This window comes from Neofelis nebulosa, chromosome 4 (assembly GCF_028018385.1).
Source record: "Neofelis nebulosa isolate mNeoNeb1 chromosome 4, mNeoNeb1.pri, whole genome shotgun sequence".
NCBI classification, from domain to species: domain Eukaryota; kingdom Metazoa; phylum Chordata; class Mammalia; order Carnivora; family Felidae; genus Neofelis; species Neofelis nebulosa.
In genome coordinates, this window is record NC_080785.1 from 52,901,377 (window position 1) to 52,915,340 (window position 13,964).

Below are 13,964 nucleotides of genomic sequence, written 5' to 3' on the forward strand. Positions count from 1 at the left end.
TGATAGATGTACAGCCACAACTCACCTTGAAAATAATTTTTACCTATTACAGTCACTAGCAATCTGGTTCATTAAAAAAAAAAAAAAGGTTGTTTTGGGCAATAACAATCATGTAACAATAGCAGAGTACAACATACAGATGGATCTCTAGACTATATTGGTAGGTGGAAAATGCAGGCAGACTACCGTATATAATAAGCGACTTTTTATGTAAGAAATAGGGGAGAAAGGATACACACATATACACACTTGCTTATATTAAAAACAAATAGTGAAAATGGCTACCTTTGTAGGTGGGCGTGTAGAGGACAGAGAAAAGCTAGATTTTTCTGTTAAGATTTACCTTAGAACTATTAAATGTATAGAATGATACAACAGAATTAAATTCACATGAAAAAAAGAACAATACCTGAAAATAAAAAGCAAAATGAAATAAACCAGTGTTTTAAGTTGATGGTTTAACTACACAGAAAGGAATTATTTCAGTAACGTTAAAATTAAATAATACCCACTGGAATAGATCTTAGGAACAACTTTTTTAAAAGCCCAAAACTTAAAAGTTTTCAATAATCATACTATTGACATTAATACTGATATTGTTACTCAGAAATTATATACATAGTAGGTTCTCAGTTTATATGTAAAGTAAGAAATTATGTTATCAGGAACCAATATTTTCAGCATAAGAAAAATGACAAATACAGAGTCAAAGAAGTAAAATAATGTAAAGTTTAAATTGGAACCATCAAATTGAACGAATGATGTGTGTTTTCTGAAAAAGGAAAATATATTTCCTATATCTGGCCACCAAAAAGGCCTAGAAATAATGAGTAACTAAGTTCAATGCACAACTTCAGTACCTATATCGTCTCTAAATACCATTTCCCACTAAAAGGAACCAGGGATTTTGGATGGCTGGTTCCAGGTCCGGGCCAATAAATGTGTAAGACCTGGAACAGTTTGTTGTACTAGAAAGAAAAGAGTCATCAAAGATTATTGGGGTTGTGTTAAAAAGACTCAGAAGACAAACTGAATATTCCCATGAGCTAAACATAGGCCAATTTAAACATCAAAACGAATGGTAACTAGAGGCACCTAAGTGGCTCTGTCAGTTAAGTGCCTGACTAGATTTCAGCTCAGGTCATGACCTTATAGTGGTGAGATCAAACCTAGCGTCAGGCTTGTGCTAAGCATGGAGCCTCCTTAGGATTCTCTTTTTCCCTCTCTCTCAAAATATATAAACATTAAAAAAAGAGTAATAACTAAGTACACAGAGAGGAAGTATTTCAAGGGACTTTAAACACAGTGATTTGACTGTATATATTCAGGGGATAAACCCTAAGGACAAAAAAAAAACAAACAAACAAAAAAAAAACAAACAAAAAAACAGTTCATGGTAATCATACCCCGTAGTGTCAGTATACTTATTATTCTCACACTGCTGTGTGTGTACTGTGTGATTAAGTAAATGAGCAATTATATGATTATTTTAGGTCTAACATTCCCAGTGTTTTTGAGAACTGGGATACTCAGGGTAGGGGAATGGAGATATACATATAAAAGAGGTTAAATAAAAACCTTGTAATTCTGAATTTGAATGGGAAGTTTCAGTATGAATTCGTGACATAGTTTGCTTCAGACATACAACAGAAAAACATATATCCTACCTCTGTCTACCTGAAAGGTATAGCTAGAAACAATGATCAATCTTGTGACAATGTACACCCCTAGTATTATGGTCTTAAAACACCATTTACCCTAAAAGGAACCAGAGCTTCTTGAAGAAACAGCTGATGCCTGGCCTAGAAAAGGAAATGTACAAGAGGAGGCTGGAATATCTGTCATACCAGATAGCAAGGAAGCTATCAGAGACTATTGGGCTCATGAAATAAGGTCTCAAGAGCCAACTTGAATAAGCTCCTATTGGTCAAAGATGGGGCAATTTGAGCATCAGTAAGAACAATAACTGCGATAGAGTAACCACATCAAAAACTCATATCATGTGCTCATAATCAAACTAAAAAAACAAACAAAAAAAAACCCCTTATTTGATCACCTGTTGCCTCTGGGGGCTCTTAAGGAACAAATCCATTATTCTGAAAAGTGACCCATAAAAAGGAAAGTATCAACATATACCCTGACCTTCCTATTTGAACTCTATTTCAGAGTAATCAACTAGTTGATAAGGAAAAGTTATTTCTTAGAAGAGCTCTAGTTTATAAATTCATAAAGAATGACAAACTTTGAATACTACCATTTTACAATCCCTAAAATAAGTGATCCAGGCAAAGATGAATAAAACTTGCTGAAATCATTAGGTAAAAAGCTACTACTTCATAGACTGGGCTAAGGACATTTGAACACACTGAGCATTCTTATCACAAAAAGAGCACCTTTAATATGCCTCATAATGTAACAAAACAAGAAGTATCACTTATTAATTATTCTTGAGAAATAAAAGTGAACCTATATCTGATCCATCAGTTCACAGGAAATACAAGGAATAGAGGGAAATGACACAATGGGGACAGAACTGGTGAAAATCTAGACTCTGGAGCACTCTATAGAATAACTGACTTCATTTTTTGAACAACTAAATTAGAAGGTTACAAGAGAGGAGAGGGAGGGAAGCAGTGAGAATTTACAGATTAGAACGGAATAAAGTGATGTCTACTGCCAGCTAAGATGTAGTAACAGATATTAGACGAACCCTCTTGTCTCACAATGAAAACAGACAGAATGTACAGAAAAACAGTTTTTAAGACCTCATGCATGAGGCAACAAAAGACTGATATTTCAGAGAAGCAGAAAACAAATGAAATGAGCCCTATGACCACCCCAGCTTACTGTCTTGAAAGACTTTCTAGGCTGCAGCACACAAGGTAGAACCCAGGAGGAGCCTACCCAACATTCTGAGTTGGGACAGAGCTGAGAGCCCAGGGAAACCAAGGGGGCAAGAGTTCTCAGGACAGAATACCTGAACAGAACAGCAGCATGGAGAGAGAACTTCAGAGACTTGCAAAGACCCATCCCCTTCCAGCATTCAGCTATATACCAATTAGGGCAGTGTAAACCTACCTGAGGCCGCCAAAGAACCATCAGAAAAAATGAGAGGTACTCAAGTTGAGCCAGGAACAGGACCTCTTCTCATCAGGCAGCACAGAAAACCTCGATGCACAAGCCACTCGGAAGAGCCCTCAAATGGTCTTGCCTCACAGGTGAACAATAACTGCCCATAGATCAAGAACTATTCTGGTCCTACCTAACACATTTTAAAAGCAAGACCTGAAAGGAACAAACTGTTTCCCAACAATTGCATCTCAGAACAAAGCTCACAATGCCTGAAAGCAGCAGGAAAATAGGACCAATGTGAGAAGAAAAGTCATTCAAGTCAAAACTGATCCAGAACTGACATAAATGTCAGAATTAGTAAACAAGGACATGAAAACACTTACTATATTTCAGATATTCAAAAAGTGAAGCAGAAACATAGAGAAGCCTGAAAAAGAACAAAGCAGAGTAACACTACATGATTTCAAGGCTTATTAGCAACAGCGTGGGAAGAGAGAGATGCAGTGGAAAGGAAGGATTCTGAAGGGGCACAAGGGCATCTTTGGAGGTAATGGACATGTCTATTATCCTGACTGTGATGGCTTTATGGGTATATACATATGCCCAGACTTACCAAATGGTACACTTTTAGTACGTAAAGTTTATTGTAAGTCAGTTATCTTTTGATTAAACCGCAGGGGTGGGTGGGGGGAAGAAGTTTAGAAGACATCAAGTAAATGAAATGTGTTGATCTTGTTTGGATCTGATTTGAATAAATCAACTGTAAAAAAATTCTAACTCTTGAAGAAATTCAAATATGGATGGTATATTTGATGATATTAAAAGTTGCTCTCAGGGCTCCTGGGTGGCTCAGTCGGTTGAGCATCCAACTTCAGCTCAGGTCATGATCTCATGGTTTGAGGGTTCAAGCCCCACATCAGGCTTTGCACTGACAGTATGGACCCTGCTTCGGATTCTCGGTCTCTCTCTCTCTCTCTCTCTGTCACTCTCCCACTCGCACTCTCTCTCAAAAACAAATAACCATTAAAAAAAAAAAGTTGCTCTTATTAATTTTTTTGTGTTAATGGTGTTACGGTTATGTTTAAAAAAACCTTTATGTTTTAGAGATAGATACTGAAATATTTACTGCTGACATATCAAAGATTTGCTTTAAAATAATCCAAGTAAGGGAGGAAATGAAGAGAGGTCTAATTAAAACACAAATGGCATGTATTATTGAAGCTAGGTGATGGGCATATGGGAGTTCATTTTTTTTCCTCTTCTGTATATATTTTAAGTTTCCTATAATATGAAGAGAGAGAGAAGGAAAACAAAAGAAAACATGCAACAAAAACTAAAAGTCAGAACATACTACCAGTAGTAAACCTTATGATGAATATGCTTGTTAATGGTCTTGGAGCCTTTTCCCCATTGGTAAAATGAGAGACGGATTAATATGAATATTTTAGTACTGTTCCCTTTCATTTACATAGAGGAAACAAACTTGTGTTTTATGTATGTATGTATGTATGTATGTATGTATGTATGTATGTAAAGCTTATTTATTTATTTAGAAAGAACCAGTGGGGGAGGGGCATGAGGGGCACGGGGTGTGTGTGGGGGCAGAGACAGAGGATCCAAAACAGGTTCTGTGCTATCAGCAAAGAGCCTGATGGGGGGCTCGAACACACAAACCATGAGATCATGACCTGAGCTGAAGTCAGATGCTTAACCGACTGAACCACCCAGGAGCCCCTAAAGCCACACTGTCGCAGATCCTAGCGACATCTCATGAATGAATTTTTATTCTGTAATATATCATATATTTATTTCGTGAATATGATTAGAATAAAACGTGTCCAAAATAAAACAGAAAAAATCTTAGGAAGAAAATAATATTGTTAGCCTGAAAAGAACTGCTCACCGTCAAAAGCTTAGTAGTGATGCCAGCATCCACCACTGCCTTGTGCATGGCACGTAACGTCTCTAGTTCTGGAGCAGCAATAAATACAACATAGGGCATGAACTCGGATGTCCTCAGCACTTTCAAGGCCTGTGTAGAAGAACAATTACAAACCAACTTAGATGGGATTAGAATTTATGTTATCCTTTAATTTATACTAAATGCTAAATAATCAGTCTATCTGCCCTCTCACTAAGGATTAAGGCTGTAAATTAATACTTGCCCCCTTCTATCTTTTTGATTTCATACAGTACTTTCTTAGTGATCCAGTAACTATGTTCTGACCTCAGTCACATTACTCTTTAATCCTTTTGAACAAAGCAAAGTAATTAAAAAATCATCAAGAATGATGTAAATGCTTTATATGTTATTTGTAGAATTCTGTTAATATTGAAAAAGCGGAAATAATCTCAGTGTCTATTGAGAGTGGTATATAAATTAATATACATTTGTACTATGCAGCAATTACAAACAACTAAAAACAAAAGCTCTACAGTAACTCATATGAAAACGTTTTCAAGAGATACTGTTTAATGAAAAAAACTAAAGAATCTGTATAGAATTTCCTATTTATATAAAAAAATAGCCCATTAAAATTATAGATATATCTGTATTTAAGGTATATAAAATGACAAAGATATATACTGAACTAAATAATTATCTCTGAGTAGGGAAGTTAGGTGGAGTTGAATGTGGAGGGGTGGGAAGGGGTGGGTGATAAAGACAGGGAATGAGAATGAAGAGATTGTTGTGTGCGAGTATGTGTGTTGGGTGGGAAGGGGTGTGACTTTAATCTTTTATTCTTTGTGTTGCAGCTTTGTTGAAAATTTAAAATTAACATTTCCTAACACATGCATTTATATATTACTTGAGCAAGTAAGTAAATACTAAACTATCAAGTTCTATTGCTATCCAAGCCTCTATTGGCGAATTGATCAGAAATTATCATGTGGATGCATGATAAAGTTCTCTATCACCACCCTCACAATTTGAAAATAAAACAAAACAAAACAAAAAAAACCCCAAAAACCAAAAAACTCCACAGAAATCAAAATTTTAAAAACAGTTTTGGAATCCATGCAGCTTACTTGTGGGTTGACATCCAAGATGCAAGTTCGTCCAGTTTGGACAACTTCAAGAATAGAATCAATTTTGGTTCCATAGAGATTTCCTTCATATTCCCCATGTTCCAAATATTTTCCAGCTTTAATATCTGCTTCCATCTCAGAACGTGACACAAATTTATATGCCTGACCATCTTTTTCATCTTCCCTTGGTTTCCGTGAAGTAACTAAAATAATGTTGAGAATTTATACAAAGATGCAAAGTATTAAAATTGAGATTAAAATGCACAGCTAGCTTAGGATTTTTACATTTAGTGCAGGGTTTGGCAAATTATGGCCTATGGCCAAATCTGTTCTGCTTCTTATTTTTGTGAATAAAATTTGATTAGACCACAGCCATGGCTCATTTATTACCTAGGGTTTCATTCATTTCACAATTGTGTAGCAGTTTGTGACAGAGAATAGACGGCCTGCCAGGCCTAAAATATTTACTATGTGGCCTTGAATTAAAAAGTTTGCTGACCCATGGGGTACCTGGATGGCTCAGTCGGTTAAGTGTCCAACTTCTGCTCAGGTCATGATCTTGTGGTTAATGGGTTCAAGCCCTGCAGCAGGCTCTGCACTGACAATGTGGAGTCTGCTTGGGATTCTCTGTCTCTCCCTCTCACTCTGCCCCTCCCCTGCTCTCACTCTCTCTCAAAATAAATAAATGTAAAAAAAAAAAAAAAAAGTTTGCTGCCCCTTGACCTACAAGACTGTTTAAAGAGGTAGTCCCCCATACACAATTTATATTCAAAAAAATGTGCTTTATAAAGTCAGCTTGAAACTCAAAATTATTTCCTAGAAGCAGAGCCCTAAATTTAAATTCTTAATTATAATGAATCCTACTAACTATGAGGTATATTGTAGGCGAATACCTTTTCCAGCTGCCACCAGCACTCCCCTTCTCCTTAAGGAATATCAATTATATTCTTTCTTTACGCTTGAACATTTCCTAATTTGAGTGTCCAACAAGTGAGCAAAATTCTATTTTTAGTTTGTATTATCAATCTTCTGAAATGCAGTTTTACCCACAAATTATCTATCCTCTTTCTCACCCTAATACCAAACCTTTCTTTGGGCTTCCTGCTTACTGATAATCTGAAATGTTAATTGTTTGTTTTGTACCTCGGTGGTGGATCTAGCCAACACTTGATAATATTATGTTCTATTAACTTACTCTACTTTAACCTAAAGTGTTTTCTTCTGAGAGAATAACAGTGGATAGACCAAGTCAAAATTTAGAGGATGCTTTTGCTTGATATTTTAGAGTTCTGAATACTTCCAGGGATATAAACTCCTTTGCAACTTGGGCTAGCCTAGGAAAGGATATTCTTTTTAAAACTATTGCAAAGATGCAGAGTTAGTGTGTGTATGTGATTTTTCCAGTTTAGCCTTCACCTAGTTTTGGCTAGATTATATATAAAAAGTATTCTTTTACTAATCAAGTACTTACACGTAGATTATCTGATGTGATCATCAAGCACATGTAATTAAAAAGTAATCCAGATTAAAAGTTGACAGTACTTTGACTACTTATAATACCCATAGCACATCAAGAAAACTTTGATAAGAACAGAATGAAATTCAAATTCAAGCTCAATAATAAGGGTCTAATTCATAAATGAGGTCATTAAGTACAACAGGACTCCCTTTCTTCTCCCGTTGTTTTCCGGCTCAGCCTTGAAGGTGATGATCCCAGAAAACTGTGGAGAGCATTTATAAAGTAACTTAAAGATCTTCAAGATGCTATGATGGCATTTCATATTAAAAAATATGTGACGTCTAAGGTTTCTGAAATTATTCACCAAAGGTAGTATGAAAAAACTTCTAAAGCAATTTTAAACTCCCCAAATAAATACATACTAGGACTTAGCTCAATATTTGTGAATGTAATTTTAGAAGAGTACTATTTTTGGGTGAAGCTCTACAGTGAAACCGTATATGGGGATGTACTACTTGAAATAAATATGTATAGGTGCATATATTGCCCCCGTTGCCACCTCCAATGTGTTGGGGGAATCTTAATTCTTGGCAAAATGTTTTTAGTTTACAAGCAAATATTAACTATAATCCCATTCTCTAGTGAAAACTAGAAACAAAAATCTAACAAAAGCCAGCAACAATACTGCCACATATTTAAGTCCCTTTCCATTCCCAGGACAGAGAAATTAGAATGGGGTGACTTTACTACAAATTATTCCTTAGGCTTATATACTAAGCAAACAAGTAATGTGATTTCTTAGAATTTAATTGTATGGCAAAATTCTGAATTTTTACAGCTCTTCAAATGAGAGAACAATCAACAAAGTAACATTTTTGGTGTTGTTAAACTCAAGATGTCAACGTTAAAGAGCAAACTTGATTCAGAAGGTAGCCCATCCCCCTAGATTAATAATTTTTTCTATTTTATTTTAGGATCATTTAATATATAAAGAAAAATCAACTTAATATAATGCCAGCATTTACCTCCTTCCCTATGAGACTTTCTTGTCCATACCACCTGACAATATGCATGCAGCACAATACTATATACCAGGAATTAGGCAAACTTATCATAATTTTTTGGTGTTTCTTTTTTGTGTGGATTGTGAGATGTAAAAAGAAAAACAAAAAACAAAACAAAACAAAACTAAGCTAGATGCTATATAAACGTGAATGATTTTAAGAGAAAACACACCTACATTATATGAAGAAGTGAGAGTTAACTTAATGTATGGATATATTTAAATCTTTCTATATAAAAATTCAGATTTGAAACTTTACTAAAGTAACAGTCTGAAGAAAGGTAAAATAAATACATCTTTCTGGAAATTAATTTGGCACTAAGAAATCAAGAAATTAAAATTATCCATCTATCTAATAACTTTAAATTTTAGATTTATGTATACACATTTTATCATCTCTTGTAACAAAAATAACTACTCAAACTATATAAATGGGTAATAACAGTATACTTCTTTGCTGGAATATTAAGAAGCTATTAACATTTCTTTTAGGTTTACCAGGGTAAAATAGACATAACATAAAATTGATCATTTTAACCATTTTTAAGTGTGCAATTTAGTGGCATTAATTATATTCACATTATTGTACAACCATCATCACCACTACCCATTTCCAGAACATCTTCATCATCTCAAACTGAAATTCTGTGTCCATTAAACGCTGACTTCCCATTATGCCCTCCCCTAGGCTCTGGTAATTACTACTCCACTTTCTGTCTCTATGAATTTGATTATTCTAGGTATCTCATACAAATGGAACTGTACAATATCTGTCCTTTTGTGTCTGGCTTATTTCAGCATAATGTTTTCAAGGTTCACCCATATGATAGCATGGATCAGAATTTCATTCTTTTTTAAGGCTGAATAATATTCCACTGTCCGTATATACCACTTAGTTTACTCATTCATGCACTGATGGACATCTACACTATTGCTATCTTTTGGTTATTGTAAATAATGCTATGAACATTCATGTACAAATATCTTACTCCCTGCTTTCAATTCCTTTGGGTATATTCCCACAAGCTGAACTGCTAGATCATAAGGTAATTCTATGTTTATTTTTCTGAGGAACTGCTATACTGTTTTCCACAGCAGATAACACCATTTTACAGTCTCCTCAGTAACAAACACACATTCTCATATCTCTACATCTTTGCCAGTGCTTATTATTATCTGTTTTTTAAAAATACATAATTCCATCCCCTAATGAGTATAAAGTGGGATATCATTGGGGTTTTGATTTGCATTTCCCTAATAATTAGTGATGTTCAACATCTTTTTCCTGTGTTTACTGGCCATTTGTGTATCTTCTTTGGAGACATTTCTATTCGGATTCTTTGCCCATTTCCGAACTGGTTTATTTTGTTGTTGTTGTAGGATTAATATTTACTATATATATGTGTGTGTATATATATACATACATATATATATGTATATGTGTATATATATATATACACACACATACATAATACATACATATAATGACTTGTGGGGAAAAAGCTCATGATATAATTTCATTCATCAAGTATTTGTTGGGTGTATACTATGTGCTAGATCCTATTCTAGGGTCTACAGCAGTACAAAAGACAGAGCAGCTCTCTGTTCTCATGGGACATATTCTTGAATGTGGAGACAGTGAGCAGTCAAATGAGAATTTAAGTGTAAAACACAACCACTAAGTACTGGGGAGGCTATTTTAGATTGAATGGTCAGTAAAGGCCTCTGAGAAGGTGAGATCTGAATAAAAACTAAAATTCAAGCATTTGAAGATCTGGGAGGCAGTGTTCCACGCTAAGGGATCAACAAGAACAAAAAGTTGTGAATGATAAGTTTAAGTAAGGAGTTTGAAGAAAAGAAAGAAGTGTGTTAAGTAGGGAAAAAAGTAGGCGAATTTTATGTGAATAATATAGTCACAATTCTGTGGTTAGAAGTTAAATTGTGTTCTCAATACTTATAAGCAAAATGCTGAATAAGACTTTTTTTTTTTTTTTTGGTAGTCTCACAGTATCCCTCAAGTCCCAAGTAGATGCTACAATGCCAAGGATCTACACCTTCCTCTGTCAGGGTTTACCAAAAAGTGGCCAACATGGTCCTAGGATCATCTGCTCACCTGCCTCTAATATATACTCAGAAAGAAGTCACTGACATTATGAATCATAGGTTCAGGGCAGAATGCTTTATTTTCTTCTCCTTTACCCCATGGTAAAATGATTCTCCCTGGGGAATTGTGAAAGCCCATGAGACATGTCGTAGCAGTGGAGCGACTTGTACTCCCACTGTCTGGCAAAGCAGAAATGAGCTTCCTGTGGGCTGTGTGTGTAGGGATGTGTGTGTGTATTCAAAAGATAGCCTGGCCTGAACTTTTCTGAAGGTATCCTACACAGAAAGACAAAATGAAAGGCAGAGAACCAAGCAAAAGAGAATATGAGATACAGGAATGGAGCTTGGCATGGGTCTCAAGGGGACAGCTGGAGATCATAATAGCCTGGCCAGGGAATTGCAAAGTAGAGAGGTCTTTACAGAGTCTCCAAAGAACCTAGCTACAAATAGGCCTCAAGGAAGAAAAGAGTATTCAGACATTTGTGACATAAAGAACTCTAGTCCCCAAAAGGCAAGATTTTACAGGACAGCCCTTTTATCCTCACTTCTTCTGCCCTGACCCTGAAAACCAGACACAGCAGAGCAGGGTATGAAGGGAGAATGATAGAACAAACTATACCCTTCCCTTCCCAATGTAGGTCCTAAGCCAAGAGTCAGGAATGAGCTGTAAGGAAGGGAAAAATAGTGAATTGGATGCAACACTGAAGTTTTGAATTGGAGTAGCCTTATTTTTCTTCCATACCCAATATAAAATCTTATTTGACAAAATGACATAATTCTCATAACTGCAAGTGACTAGAAAGTTATAGAATCTCCCAGGGGACTGAAGGAAAAGAAGAGAGAAAGAAGATCTGATAGTGCATGTATGAAGTCAGTGACTGGATGAAAATAAAGCTCTTTCCTGTTTGTGCTCCCAAAGAGCTCAGCCATCCAACAAACCAGTTAGTTATATGCTTGCCAGAAAAAATTAGTCAGGTGACCTAACTGCAAAGGTACTAGGAAATGAATGTGTATTCAAACCATGTGAGAAGGGATTTTAGTGGACTGATAGCTATTTCCCCAAATTCAGGAAAAGATTTTAAATTAATGAATTATTGACAGATGCTAAAACAATTGGGTAAAAGTTTGCTGAGGAGAATACTTACACAAAGTATTTTTGAACACATTACTTATCAATAACAAATGGGAGAAAAATTATCTTTTACAGTGAAGAAATCTATCAGACATCACCTAAATCAATAATCAAAGTTAACATCATCAGTAATGGGACATATTGACAAGATGTACCTCCAGATGTGATGTTCAGAGAAGAATAAAACATGACTTCTGTTTTTCTAGTAACAATAATGCATGACCAGAACCTAATCACAGGGAAACAATCAGGTGAACTCCTAGTGGGGATCATTTACATTAAATGGATAAAAGACTCCAAATAAAAGGCAGAGGCTGGCAGAATGGATTAAAACAAATAAACAAAAGCCATAATCCAACTATATGCTGTCTCCAAAAGACACATTTTAGATTCAAAGACACAAATAGGTTGAAAGTTAAAAAACAAAAAAAGGAAAAATACCCCATACAAACAATAACACAAATAGACCTGGAATGCCTATACGTATGCCACACAAAATAAACCTAAAGACAAAGACTGTTACTAGAGACAAAGAAGAACATTTTATAATGATAAAAGTGTGAATCCATCAAAAGAATTTAAAAATTACAAACATATATACATCTAACAACAGACTTCCCAAAACACATGCTGCAAAAACTGACAGAATTGAAGGGAGAAATAGTTAAGTCAATTAATATTTGGAGACTTCAACACCACACTTTGAATAATGGATAGAACAAATAGGAAGAAGATCAACAAGGAAATAAAAGGCTTAAATAATACTATAAACCAACTAAACATAACAGACATCTGTAGAACACTCTACCCAAAGATAGCAGAATACACATTGTTCCCAAGAGTACCTGGAATATTCTTCAAAACAGACTGTACCTGAGGTTATAAAGCCAGTCTCAATGAATTTAAAAAAAGTGAAATCATACACTATTTTCTGACCACAATGGCATGAATTGGAATTCAGTAACAGAAGAAATTCAGGGAATTAACAAATACATGGAAATTAATATGCTCCTTAACAACCAATGGGTCAAATAGGAAATCACAAGTGTAAATAGAAAATACTTTGAGATAACTGAAAACAAAAACACAACACCAAATATTGGGAGATGCAGCAAAGCAGCTGCTTCTAGGAAACTTTAAAGCTGCAAATGCCTACTTCAAAAGAGCTCAACCCAATAACCTAACCTCTACCCAAAGAAAATGAAAAAATAGCAAACTAAACCCAAAATAAGAAGGAAAGAATAAGGGCTATAACAAAAATTAGTGAAATAGAGGATAGAAAATCAATACAGAAAATCAACAAAAGAAAATGTTGGTTTTATGAAAAGAACACCAAAAGTGATAAGCCTTTAGAAAAACTAAGAAAAGAAGAGAGAGGAATCAAATTACTGAAATCAGGAATAAAAGAGGGGGTATTACCGTGGATGCTGCAGAAATTCTGAAACTGATTAAAAAGAAATAGAAAATCTCAGTAGACCTACAACATAGAACAAGACTGAATCAGTAGTCAAAATCTACAAAAATAACCCCAGGATGGCTTCAAGGGTAAAGTCTATGAAACATTTAAACAAGAATTAACATCGATCCCTTACAAACTCTTCCAAAAACAAAAAAAACAAAACAAAACAAAAAAAAACCACACAAACCAGAAGAAAAAGGAACACTTCCCAACTCAGTATGTGAGTCCAGCATTAGCACAATTATCGACATTAGCCAGTGTCATGACAAATGAAATCTAGAGACAGTACCTCTTATGAATATAGGTGCACAAATACTCAACAAAATACTAGCAAACTGATTCTAGAAGCATATAAAAAGGATTAGACACTACAACTAATTGGGATTTACCACAGGAACACAATGTAAAAGACTAAAAAACAAAACTCATATTATTGTCTCAATAAACAAAGAATAAACATTTGGTAAAATCCAGTACTTTCTCATGATAAAAAAAAAATCAATAAACTAGGAATAGAAGAGAATTTCTCCAACCTGAATAAGGTTATCTACAAAAAACCCAGAGCTAACATCATACTTAGTGATGAAAGAGGTATCCCTCTAAGATCATGAATAAAATAAGGATGTCCATTTTTGCCACCTCTATT

The 13,964-nt window shown here is 35.0% G+C and overlaps 1 protein-coding gene across 2 annotated transcripts in view; it reads right to left on the minus strand.

Moving 5' to 3' along the window:
• Positions 1-13,964, minus strand: part of PALS2 (protein associated with LIN7 2, MAGUK p55 family member) — a 69,096-nt gene that overhangs the window by 8,947 nt on the left and 46,185 nt on the right. For both annotated transcript variants that reach the window (XM_058724806.1, XM_058724805.1), the window contains 2 exons: positions 6,103-6,305; positions 4,976-5,104 (listed from right to left, as the gene is read on the minus strand). In XM_058724806.1, the coding sequence (XP_058580789.1) occupies positions 4,976-5,104; positions 6,103-6,305 (332 nt within the window). The remainder of the gene's footprint in view (positions 1-4,975; positions 5,105-6,102; positions 6,306-13,964) is intronic.